The following is a 12,671-nucleotide window of genomic DNA, read 5'->3' as shown; positions in this document are numbered from 1 at the left end:
AGATAGTGTGAACTGACTTTGCCCGTGCATGCAATCTGGGCAGTGGAAGAAGATGCATCTGCCCTTGTTCTCATGGTTCATAGTTCTAACCTCCCCCTTGGTTAGCACTCGGGACTCGTTTGCCTTCGGCATGCCATCCTTTATTGAATGGACTTCCGTGCTTGTTACTGTGCTGACATTTATCACCTTTATCCCCACTCTACTGTCTTTGAAACTCTTCGTTGGAATGAGGTAAAGGGAGCTGCAAACTATCCTTATTATCTATTTATATTTTATTCGTAGGATTAATTTTTTATTACTATTCTAACAAGTAAAAATTTCAAATTAATTGTTTATAAATTTTCTAGTTAATTGGGTTTAATTACCTTTTTTTTTGGATCAGATTAAATCAAATTCTGATTTCAACTCTTACACGAGTTCGATTCGAATTGGAGGTTTAATTCTAGCATTGACATCTTACATGGAATCTCCAAGGTATCAAAGAGACATGCTATCGATCGTCTAGAGAGTCAAAGCAGAGAATTTTCGCTCGGTCTTTGATGTCGACCTATAAAAAAATAAAAACAAAGAATACAGAGGAATAAAAAAAAAAAAGGCAGAAAAGTAAAGGACACGTTTTAAACTGGTCCAACTTCCTCGCGGATTCTCCGAGCGCGCCGTCCTATTCCTCCAACCAAGTGGGGCCACGTGCTCCCTCGCCGTCAAATTTACAACGGCTTATCACAGCCGCGACCATGATAACTTATTGGAACCCGCAACTCATTTCACGTTATTTCCGCTAATTATTGGTGAATTACCGATCGGACGGTGCAAGTTCACTCAAAATCGAATCGGACGGTCCTGATTCACGAACTGATGGTTCAAAAGTACACGCAAAACGACATGACACATCGGAGGATTTTCCTAACAGACCAAACTAATCACGGCTACATTATGTATGTCCATTAGTGAAGCCGTTGCTTTGTCTCCTGGGATAGTTTGGTAATTGTGGGTGAGAGTGACATCGGCTCGAAGTTAATATACTGGAGGGTTCTTTGGCCGTCCGTCGTCCGTCCGATTATAGGGATCCGATGGAATCGTCCGTCCACGTGGTCAAATGCCAGGGCATATTCCTTCTCCGATTCCGATTCATCGTCGATAAGTATACCGAGCAACGGTGGACTGAAGAGTGGCAGGAGAGGGACGGGAGGTAGAAGAGAAGGCGTGATTCTATAGTGTGGAGATCGGATTGGAGAGGCATGAGTGAGGCATTGGTGAGGAGGGGCTACCAGATCGGCGTGGAGATCGGGCGGGGGCGGTTCGGGGTGGTGAGGCGGTGCCGATCGGAGGCGACCGGGGAGGAGTTCGCCGTAAAGTCGGTCGAGAAGCGGGTCCTGGCGGACTCCGTCGATCGCGAGTGCGCGGTGCGGGAGGCGAATGTCCACCGCCTGGCCGCTTCAGGGAACCCCCACGCAGCGCAGATTCACGACGCGTACGAGGACGACGACTGGGTTCACCTGGTGGTGGAGCTTCTCGAGGGCCCGGATCTCTACGACCGGATCGCCGCTCGCGGGGGAGCGCCGTTCCCGGAGCCGGAGGCGGCGGCGGTAGTGCAAGCGCTGGCGGAGGCCGTGGCGGCGTGCCACCTGCGGGGGGTGGCGCATCGGGACGTGAAGCCGGACAACGTTCTCTTCGACTCGCGGGGGCAGCTCAAGCTGGCCGACTTCGGGTCGGCGGAGTGCTTCCTGGCGGCGGATGGGGGACGGGCGCCGATGAGGGGGCTGGTTGGGACGCCGTGGTACGTGGCGCCGGAGGTTGTGATGGGGCGGGAGTACGGGGAGAAGGTGGACGTGTGGAGCGCTGGGGTGGTGATGTACATGATGCTTTCCGGTGGAGCGCCGCCGTTCTACGGGGATACGGCGGCGGAAACCTTCGAGTTGGTGGCCAGGGCCAACCTGAGGTTCCCATCGAGGGTTTTTCGCTCGGTATCTCCGGCAGCCAAGGACCTGCTGCGGCGGATGCTCTGCAGGGACGTCTCGAGAAGGTTCTCCGCCGAGCAAGTCCTCAGTAAGCACGAACAGACCCTTCGTCTCAACTTTGATCTCACTCCGCCCATCATCTTGATCGTTTTGTTTTCTGTTAGACGATTTGTTGTTGTTAACCGCAGAAGATGGTGCTTTTAGTTTGATCATTTATGTTTTCTCGTTTTGGATTTGGGGATTTTTAAACTCATTCTTTGATTTATTTCTTCCCTTCATGAATTATTGCGGAAGTTTTTGGTCGATTACATTGATGATCTAAACCTTGGCAGAAGAAAAGCTGCCTTCCTTTTCCTATTTGTTTCTGCTAATATGTCTTATTTAATTAGAAATAATTATTACAAATTCTTCCTCCTTGGCATTAATACGTATTTAACATGAGAAAGGGCATCCTTGGATCACAAGTGGAGGGTTGAGTCCGGTTGAGGGAGCAAGCCGAGATCCATCGCTTGCCACGGAGAGGCCCGAAGGCCCGCTGCTTCGTCTATGCGCGTAGCTCGCACCGTACGCCGACCTTTAAGCTTGAACCATGTACGGGACAACGAGAGAGATGGGATTCCTACACCGGAGTTGTACATTGAAGCTTCGACGGACGTCCATTTTCCGTTAGTACGATCCTTTTCCTTCTCTCCAAAGCTCGGATGAAGATTTCTCCATTTAATAGAGATTTCGTGTTGTATGTACTGAGGCCAATGATGAAAACTCCTATTATACTCCACCTTAAATGGGACGGGTATCCGATACTGACTAAAACTCATGGTATAGTTAGAATAAAAAAAAATTAGATAAAAATGTTTCAGAGTTGGAAAGAGCTCATGTTTATTGCTATGATAACCTATCATCTCTTTGGGATAGGGATGAGTGGTTTTGCGTGTGACATATAGATTATACTTTATGTAATTAATTATTTTTATCACCTTAATTCCTATCATTTTTATTTATGAAAGTAAAATATTTAATTTTATTTTTCATCATAGATTCTACAAGTAAAAATATCATAGGATTTATCACTTAGTACATGTTGACTCTATTTCTAAAAATATTATAGGGTTTATCACCTAGTACATATTGACTCTATTTCATTGTATTAACTCTATCTCATTGTTCGATATTTTCATACTTGATAGTATAAGAAAAAATAAAATTAAATAGTTTTCTTTCGAAAATATAAGGAGCCATAACGTAACATTTGAAAATATAAACATCGAGATGTTAAAAATAACTAATTATGAATATTAAATCTATAATTAATTTTATGGAGGAAAAGTGCCTTTACATCCTAAGGCTATTATTAATGATTAACCCATTTTGATCTATTTATAAGAAAATAATTTTACTGATCAAACTTCACTTTTTTACCTCCTTAGAAAATAGATTTATCTTTCATTAATTAATTCCCCATCACACTCACTACAATTGCCTCTCCATTTCCAATATCCCATACTTCCTAGATGCAATTTCTTATGGGGGTACGAGAATCCTCTTCACTAATTCCCCCATAAAGCAGTACCATCTCAAATTTGTAAGAAAACATCAATTCAAAAATAAATCATCTCGTATCTTCTTCTTCCTTGGCATATCAACAATCATATCCTCCATCTAAAACCCAATCCATCCTTGATAAACTGTCACAAACATCTGTGCTGAAACAGTGACATCTTTACACTGACTCATGACGCTTATATTGGAAGTACGCCATGCATCAAAGCATCACATTCGAGAAAGATTTTTACTGATGGATATGATAGATATTCGAACACCGCATCATTGCTAGCCAGCTAGACAGCCACTTATATGCCTTGTCGGCACGACATGTAGAATGAATGACCCATACGGTCACCATACATAATCTTGTCAATCGCAATGCTCGACGTTTTAGGTAACACTCAACAATGTGACAAAACCACTTCCATGGATCAACTCCCCCACTTAATCCTTATGATCAATATATCATTCTATATGAAGGCTCAGATACGCTTCTGCAACTACAACTCTTTGAACCTTTCAAATCCTAAATCATTGTTGTTCTTCCAAGTTATTAACTTTAGCAGGATCCTTGTCCGACACAACCTCTATACAAATTCGATAATTTTTTTTACAGAATACTTTGTCGAACCCATTCATCTCCTAATATCAAACCAAGGTTGGTTCCTCAACATCTCAAACAACTATATTTTGCTTAAACAACCTTCTTCATCAAATACTACTGATATAACTTCTCTAATATCCCAGTCGATATCATCAAAAAGCCAGAAAATAAACAACAATCACTACCGAATTATATTAAGATCTGGCATCAATCTTTAGACAGATGGACAGAATACCAATCAACAAATATCGATTTAACCGATATAATCGTACTCTTAGCCACACCGATAACAAGAATGCACATATTCTACTGTTGGATACAATGTATAAAATATGGGATGCATGGGCACAATTTAATCAGCACAAGTTTTAACAACAAATAACAAACAACAATAGAGAAATCCCCTGCTACTGCAACTAATTAACATGCAAGTAATTTTGGTTGACGAAATATCTGATCGTGTTTCAAGTCCTCACAACACTTGTTGCTATCACTGGGATACATGATAAGAAAGTAGAAACCTGGTGTCTAAGTGAATGAATGATGAAATCACCAGAAATTAGCCAAGGCCATTTACTGTAGACACACTAGGACAAGCCAACATGGACAGCAGCTTAGGACCCACATTTTAATCCTTATAAATTGGTCCTTCAAATTTCAGTGAGTTACCAAAAGCTATTACAGCCTCCTGATAATTCACAATTGCATTTATGTTAAACCAGCTAATACAAGGATTGTTAAAAAAAAAAAGAAGAAATCCAGAAACACATCTTGAGATACAGTGACTACATTATGGTATTATTGCACAGACAGATATTTGAATTGAATCTGAGAAGTATTCAAGCAATCAACATGAATAAAAGATACAGAGAGTTTTGAGGAGATAAAAGAAAAATAGTTCTGAGAAATCAAACAAGTTAGTTTTCTTTTGATGTTGTATTTAAATGAAATGAGAGAATAAATTCATGAGAAACTCTGGAATCATACACAGGCCCACTTCTAATTTTATTATATCAGTTAAGAACCTAATGTTGGATTCGATAGTTAGAAATTTTATTACATTTTAAGGCACAACATTATTCTTGATATACGTGCCATAAAACCATTGTTATTTATAAACTAAGACACACCGTACAAACCATCCACCCGAGATTAGTATGGATTTGGTAACCAAAATTTTCAACTATGGATATAAAAACACATGGATGTGTCCAACTTGTTATAAAATTTTTATGGCCATTCAGCTACAACATATAACAAAGAAATGATGAAAGAACAAGTTGTAGGTCATTGTCCCACTCTGTGAACAGTTAACCAACATAAAATTGGAGATGGTCCAACAAATATCTATCTGAACAATCTAAATGTATCAAATTCTTCTAGCAGGTGAAAACTAGCAAGCTATATCTACAATCTAAAATTCATGATTGAAGCATAAAAAGGTCCAAATTGTTCTACTAAATAAAAAAAAGGGCAACAAATAATGCAAAATCATTGAATGGTACAAGAAAAACATGCTGCTGCTCCAATAAATTGTTCCATCAAGAAAACCTTGTAAACAAGGTTTTACAATTTTATTGTCTATCGAACTAGCCAGCTCCTATTAAATTAATTTTTTTTATTGCTATTAGGTCCATAATCCATTCTTCCAACCATATACTCTCTCATTTCCTAGTCCTCTTTCAGCTGGCAGCATTATTTATGTTTATCAATAAGTTAAATTTCATGTTTCTATGGTCATGATTGTAACATCTGAAGACCATATGACCATTATTCTTCTTATTCGTCATTTTAGTGATAAAATCGAGCAGTTTCTCTTGTTTGTTAAGAAAGGGTTATTAGAGTGCCATATTTCAATTATAATTCATTTACGAAGGCTGATTCTTTTCAAACATAAACAATTGGATGTTTAACATAAAGACACAAGAAAGTAACAAAATCAAAAGTGCTGTAAAACCATATGTATTTGTGAGAGTTCCTTAAAGGGGACAGTCAATGTCTCAAGATTTTATCCTTTACTGTGTTATACAAGCAAAATGATTAGGCAGCAGGAAGAAAATTGAAGTTAATCAATCAAAACTCTCGGAATATTCAGCTGGTTAATCTAAGTCAACGGTTCACTCTGTATACAAAACTTTGTTTGCATTATTCATTTTATGAGTTTCTAATAAATCTCTGTTCTAACCTTAAAATGAAGTACCACAATAGGGCACATTACATTTGATATCCTTGATGATGCCTAATTAGTACAAGAAAAAAAACAATCTTATATTGAACTAAGGGTAGTCAAAACCCCAAATATGGTAACTTCTATAAGGGAAACTCAAAGGGCTAATTTGTTTGAGTTGTTTTATAGTAATATAAACAATCAGTGTGGTTGAATCTGAAGCAGTTACTTTCAAAATAACCTGAAGAAAATCAACGATTAGTGGGAGAATCAGACTTAAAAAGAAGATTTTCTCGCTTCTTTCTCATTTTCAGAAGTAAATCATGATCAACCAAAACCCAAAATCTTTATTCCTTTGCAAACTTAAACCATTCAAAGTCTTATGAATAAAAGATGTTTATCTATCCAAAACTAAGAAAAAAAGAACAATTATAATAACTGAACAGCTCAAGGACAATTTCTTCATAAATACCATCGCTGTTTTCACTCACAATCTCAAAATTGGATCGCTCAAACAGGTGTTATGACTATGGCTTCAAGGAGTACTCATATTCATCATATGCATACCCTAACACATTTTGAGATAATTCCATATTACAATTTGGCTTACGAACTTTAGGATACCTCTAGGTATATCTACCTAGAGCAATAGTTATACATATGGCCTCAAAAGCATGTCTACAAGCTCATACAAGGCTCATCCGAGGTTGAAGGTGATGAAACTGTCACTGTGGTAAATAGAAGAAGAGTTAATTAGTCACTAGTCCTATAAGCAAAATTTCCAGCACTTGCTGAATTTGTCAAATTAGCAAGAAGCATCTGCACAATAAACATCACCAGTCCTAGCAATCATTAATTTGTACACAGTCCTTATTCATCCTATTGTTCCTTCAAACTATTCAACTTATTTTTCTAACATTCAAAATGAAATACTAAACTTGATTCTCAGGTGGTGTAACCTGTGGATATAAAAGAATACGAGGTGTAAAATGAAAAAGGAAGAATATATACTTCATAAAAACACTAGTATTCAAAATGAAACACTAACATTCAAAATGAAATACTAAACTTGATTCTCAGGTGATGTAACCTGTGGATATAAAAGAATACGAGGTGTAGAATGAAGAAAGGTAGAATATATACTTCTTAAAAACACTAGCAATAAGGAAAGACAAGATTCTCCATATATTGTCAGTCACTTTAAACCTTTGTTATAGACCTCAGCACAATCCTGAGACTTATTCCATTCTGAAACTAAGCAAAATATCCAATTTAAATGACATAAAAGGATCCCAGGAATTTACTGAATAATTTTCTGTTTAATGGAAAGATCAAAATAAGCTCCATATTAAATTGAAGCTAAGAAAGTTTTTTAAAACAGATTAAACCAAGAAATACCAATAAAGTTGCTTATAAAAAAATGATGAATATAAAATTATTTTAGTTAAATTTGTCAACATATACAGTTTGGAATATGGGCTTAACAACCAGGTATTTCACTGTTTATGACTCTAAGAACATTGTCTCAAAACAAACCTTTGTTTAGCCATAGGCTCAATATCTGAAACCTCATTCATACTTAACTACCACATCCACAAGCTTGCACCTAGCTGAAATCTTAGTAAGTCTCATAACTCTAGCTAACCAATACTTGATTCTAAGGCAATAAATTGGCTCAATTCTCGTCAAAGTGTATTAGGTTCATTGAAGTTAGAAGGAAAGCAATTTTTTCCTTCAGTTAAACAAGCATGATATCCTAACCCATAATGATATAACAAAAGCCTTAACCTCCTTTATTTAGTGTTTTTTGTGTATTTAGTACTTCTCAGCAAGGTCTGCAATACCGTACCATACAGGTGTTTCGAGGCTGGCTCAGTACGGTACGGTACCGTGTATCGAGCGGTACACTAGGGCGTACCGAGCGGTACACCAGGGCATACCGAGCGGTACACCAGGGCATACCGAGCGGTACACCAGGGCGTACCGAGCGGTACACCTAATTTAGGGTGTAAAACCCTCCAAAAATACCTAAAAATAAAAAAAAGTTAGGATAGAGTTTTTAAGTTAGAAATAAATATAGTAATAGTATAAGTTTAACAAAATCAATGTAAATTAGGTAAGAATAGTATCACATATCTTTTTCAGGCTTTGAGGAAGTCTTGTTCAAGGTTCGTATTTCAGTGATTGAAATATATGTCAAACACATAAAAGAAACATTAAATATGTAATTTTGATCCAATATGATTCAAATTATGATAAAATCATCATTAGATACACTAATTACATAATTAACATAGTTAATTTTTCACTAATTACTTCTCTTTCAACACTATAAACATGACAAACACCATAATATGTATTAAATACATTGAATTGACATAAAGTCGAATAAATTTCGATTAAATCATCATTAAAATGACTAATCGCAGCATCATAAATATTTTTCAATATTTAATATGCATGAAACACACTAATCATAATATTAAAGATCTTAATTACTCTCTAATTAAAGAAAAAGAATGCATACATCTTAATTAGAAAGTTCTTCCTCTTAATCTTCCTAAATTAGACTCGATTGAATTCACAAATCATTGTTTTGTAAAGTTTAGAAGAGAAAAAAGAGTTTGAGATAGTTTAAGAGATCATGAAAATCTAATGAAGTGAAATAGGGAAGAAGAAGGGTTTAAATACTATGAGAAAGGGTTCCAACGGTCAATTTAACCGTTGGAGCACTGTTACAGTGCGGTAATAGTCGATTTCGACTGTTACCGAGTTGTGCCGAGCGGTAACGATCAAAATTTCGATCGTTACTGCTCGATATTACCCCATATCGTCCGATACGGGGCGCTTTTAAACGTTCCGCCTAGTTGCGGGTGGTCCGCGTACCGGTATGCCGTCGAACCGGTACGTACCGCCCGTACCGGGCGGTATCATTCGATATTGCCTACCTTGCTTATCAATACTATAATCATAAGAATTCATCTAAAAAGAGTATAGCTAAATAGACATAAACTCATAGATGCTGTCTATTTCAAATGATATTAAAGTATGTTTCTTCAACACAAAAAGAGAAACATTTATGTAGTTCTGGCACATCAAAATCATACAAACACATAACTGAAACAAACAGATAGGAGGTGGTGTTTTTGGTGACTATGGATTGTTTGTACTTTGCTGGCTCTAAGAGTTGGTATAGAGGATATAAATGGTAAGGATTCAAATTTAAGAACTTATCTGTACTCTACTTTGTGGGCATTTCCTTCTCTGTAGAAGATGCCCACTTAATTTGAAACTTTTGAATCACATATACAAACTCTTACTGAAAAAGAGATGATCAAGCACTTCTGTTACCAATTGCCCATCATCCTCTTATCCTTCTTAATGGGTTTCCATAAATTTCAATATAATCATCAAAATTCACAGTTTTCATCAAGCAACATTTTATGCTAACATATCATCAAACTAACACTATAACATAGTCGAAAAATATTTGTGTCAACTTTCAAAGTGTAAACTCCTAAAATTTCAGCATTGGATATCAGAACCAGCCAGCATAACAAAGATCATGCAAAACATGCATCCAGGAAACTATATTCGTGTGAGTTATCAATTACTTGATTAAGCAGCAGTAGACAGGAGATCTACAAATTGATGTCTACAACCTATACAACAAATCTCTTCGTCCAAAACTGTACATGTGAATCCAAAACCCCTAAACCAATGGAAAGTATAAATGAGGACTATTAAAAGTTCTATCACAACAAAGAAAGTAAAAGGGCGCAACCTCACCGAATTCATGAGTATGCGGCTACCAGCAGAATGATCCTCACAACCAGCACGAACGGTACATCTCAACTGAGCTCATCGATGCAACGCTGCAAGTCTCTTGGCCCAAACCTCCGCCCCGTCATTTCTCCATCCTTGCCCCTTGCTGCAAAGTAGAAAATCAACCAAACTGCCATGAAGTATACCTCCGCCACCGCATGGAACAGACCGGCAAACAATCTCCCACCAACCATCAAGGCTGCCGACGTCCCCAGGTTCCCACAGATCATCATCTCCAAGAACTTGATCCAGATTGCCTGTGCCGGCATCAGAGTTATGAAATAAAACCCCTCTTTCACCTCATCCAGCACACCCCGCCTCAAATTGTTGTCCATTATCACCACCCAGGGCATGAGGACAACCACCACCGACCCCACTGTGTCGACGAGAGCCCACACGAAGAAAAACCCCGAGAGCGCCTCGTCTTGCAGCCCAGACCATGGGTTGAATGGCGACAATGTAAAAGGCATAAGCTTGACCTTGACGAAGAGCTTGAACAGCTCGGCCTGATCCTCGACATTGGCGAAGAACCAGAAGCTGAGGAACTGGATCAGCATGTCCCTCGCCGCCCACCGCAAGAACACGAACCCCGTGAGCCGTCGGATCCCCGCCCGAGCGCCAGAAAAGATGGTCTCGACGACGGTGGCGGGCCTCTGGACGTGGAAGGCAGCAATCGAGAAGAAGACAATGCCGAGAGCAGAGGTATACGCGATGACAAACCCCAGGATTGCGAGCGAGTGGGTGGAGGAGAGGAGGACGAGTACGTAGAGCATCGCAGTGGCATCTCGACGGTCGATATCGAAACCCCGGCCCAAATCCTGCTGACTGACGGCCCGATCTCGACCGCCGCCGCCGCGGTCGTCGGCGTCGGGGAACGAGAAAAGGAAAGGGGAAACGGAGGAAGGGAACAAGGGTACACTACTCTTGGAGGACTTGGGGGGTCGCGGGAGCAAGCCTACGGCGGGATCGAGGAAAAGGAGGCGGGAGGCGTTGAGGGAGAAGCGAAGTGATGCGGGGGGGTCGGACTCCGAGAAGAAGTCACCGGCGCGGGTGAGGCGGAGGAAGGGAGCGGAGCGCGGGCGGGCGGGAGGCGCGGGGGCGGGGGCAGCCGAGGGAGAGGAGGAGAGGCGGCGGAGGAGGGAGAGGAGGGCGGGGTCGCGATCGACGAGGGCGGAGAGGCGGAGGGTCGCGACGAGGAGGGTGGAGTGGAAGGCGAAGAGGAGGAGGGAGGCGAGTAGGAGGCAGGGGAGGACGCCGGAGGAGAGGAGGGAGGAAAGCGAGTGACGGAGGACGTGACCGGCGGTGCGGTGGTGGTGGTGGAGGAGGAGGTGACGACGGTCGAGTCGCGGAGGGTCGGAGTCCGCCATTGGCGCTGCGGAATGCTTCGTGTCGCAATCGAGCGAAGCGATAAGCTCGGACGGTTTCGTTGTGAACTAATCAAACGAGATTAAGTCAATGAAAAGAGTACGTTTAATTAATACATTTATTTAATTATATTTGATTAAAAATTAAACATAAAATTTCTAATTTCTATTTTCTATTTTTTTTCTTTATTGGTAAAAAAGACACTGTAAATTTTGGGGAATAAAAAAGAAATCGTATTACTGTTAAAAATAGAAGTATACAAGTAATTATTTTTGTTCAAGTTGCTTGCATAAGTTGATGAATAATAGATTAATCTACTATAGTAATTTTTTAAATAAATTCTTAAATACAATCGTTAAGTCTTTATTGAGATATTCGATTAATTATTATATTGTTATACGAGTGATAGATTTTAAATTTAATCGCATATGAGCATCATATATATTATTTTAATATAATAAAAATTTTAATTAAAAAAATAAAAAAAAATACTATTTTTTTTAGAAAATAACCTCATAAGTATCGTTAGAAAAACTTTATTATGCAATGACTTCCTTCGAGTAATGTAATTTTAATAGCACTAAGAATAACCAAAGATATAAGTATGTTAGATACACGTGAAGTTCTAGAAAGTTATATTGAATATATTATTAGTATCATTGTTGGATGAAATTTTGAATACAAGTAAAAATGCTGCAGTCAATTTTAACGGGTGATGGTCATCCTTTTAATCTAAAAGAAACAACTTATAAGAGGATTATAAAACTAATCATAATTTATAAAATTTTAGTGTTGGATTATAAGAAAATTATATTGTTACGATGAGAATATTGAGATGAATATAAAGAATTATGAAAAAGAATAAAAAAATTTATTCATGAACAATTAAGTATACCATCGATAAAAATAAAACTATATAAATCATAAATTATTTTGATAAAAAAAATTAATCAAATAAAATATGATAAGTTTTTGAAGAAACTTTTTATCTTTAAGAAATTCTTGTAAAATAATTTTTAAAATGATCAATTTGCCCTTAGCTCCTATCGGACCCGCATCATCCTACGTTACCCTAGTGTTACCTTTGTCATTGTCTCCCGTTTCCTTTATCTCATTTGACCTATTGTAGCCTCCTTTTTTAGCCTCGTCAAATCTATCACCTCTTCTCCTATGAATGGATAATTACGACGACTTTATTGAACTCTCC

General features: G+C 38.8%; 2 protein-coding genes across 4 annotated transcripts; one reads left to right on the top strand and one right to left on the bottom strand.

The window, feature by feature from the left end:
• Nucleotides 1-1,187: 1,187 nt before the first annotated feature.
• LOC135609202 (phosphoenolpyruvate carboxylase kinase 2-like) lies at nucleotides 1,188-2,770 on the top strand. The gene is made up of 2 exons (XM_065102295.1): nucleotides 1,188-2,046; nucleotides 2,405-2,770. The coding sequence occupies exons 1-2, from the start codon at nucleotides 1,239-1,241 to the stop codon at nucleotides 2,512-2,514; spliced, it is 918 nt and encodes a 305-aa protein (XP_064958367.1). The 5' UTR covers nucleotides 1,188-1,238; the 3' UTR covers nucleotides 2,515-2,770.
• Nucleotides 2,771-4,458: 1,688 nt separating this feature from the next.
• LOC103983040 (uncharacterized) lies at nucleotides 4,459-11,525 on the bottom strand. Of its 3 annotated transcripts, none has more exons than XM_065105843.1 (2): nucleotides 10,064-11,525; nucleotides 4,459-4,795 (listed from the first exon to the last, which is right to left on the bottom strand). In XM_065105843.1, exon 1 carries the CDS (start codon nucleotides 11,464-11,466, stop codon nucleotides 10,126-10,128), a length of 1,341 nt encoding a protein of 446 aa, XP_064961915.1. In that variant the 5' UTR covers nucleotides 11,467-11,525; the 3' UTR covers nucleotides 4,459-4,795; nucleotides 10,064-10,125. The 3 variants fall into 3 exon arrangements, with proteins under 3 accessions (XP_064961915.1, XP_018679974.2, XP_018679973.2); XM_018824429.2 differs by lacking the exon at nucleotides 4,459-4,795 and adding an exon at nucleotides 6,776-7,002 and having other exon boundaries at nucleotides 10,059-11,525; XM_018824428.2 differs by lacking the exon at nucleotides 4,459-4,795 and adding an exon at nucleotides 6,776-7,002.
• Nucleotides 11,526-12,671: the final 1,146 nt, after the last annotated feature.

This window comes from Musa acuminata, chromosome BXJ2-4 (genome assembly GCF_036884655.1).
Source record: "Musa acuminata AAA Group cultivar baxijiao chromosome BXJ2-4, Cavendish_Baxijiao_AAA, whole genome shotgun sequence".
NCBI classification, from domain to species: Eukaryota; Viridiplantae; Streptophyta; class Magnoliopsida; order Zingiberales; family Musaceae; genus Musa; species Musa acuminata.
The sequence above is the reverse complement of the archived record's forward strand: the minus strand, read 5'-3'. Positions and strand labels throughout refer to the sequence as shown.

What these genes read in the sequence shown, in the direction of transcription:
- LOC103983040 (XM_065105843.1), bottom strand. Translation starts at nt 11,466, where the DNA reads ATGGCGGACTCCGACCCTCCGCGACTCGACCGTCGTCACCTCCTCCTC.
- LOC135609202 (XM_065102295.1), top strand. Translation starts at nt 1,239, where the DNA reads ATGAGTGAGGCATTGGTGAGGAGGGGCTACCAGATCGGCGTGGAGATC. An exon ending in CTCCGCCGAGCAAGTCCTCA is followed by an intron (nt 2,047 to 2,404) that starts GTAAGCACGAAC and finishes AACATGAGAAAG; the next exon opens with GGCATCCTTGGATCACAAGT.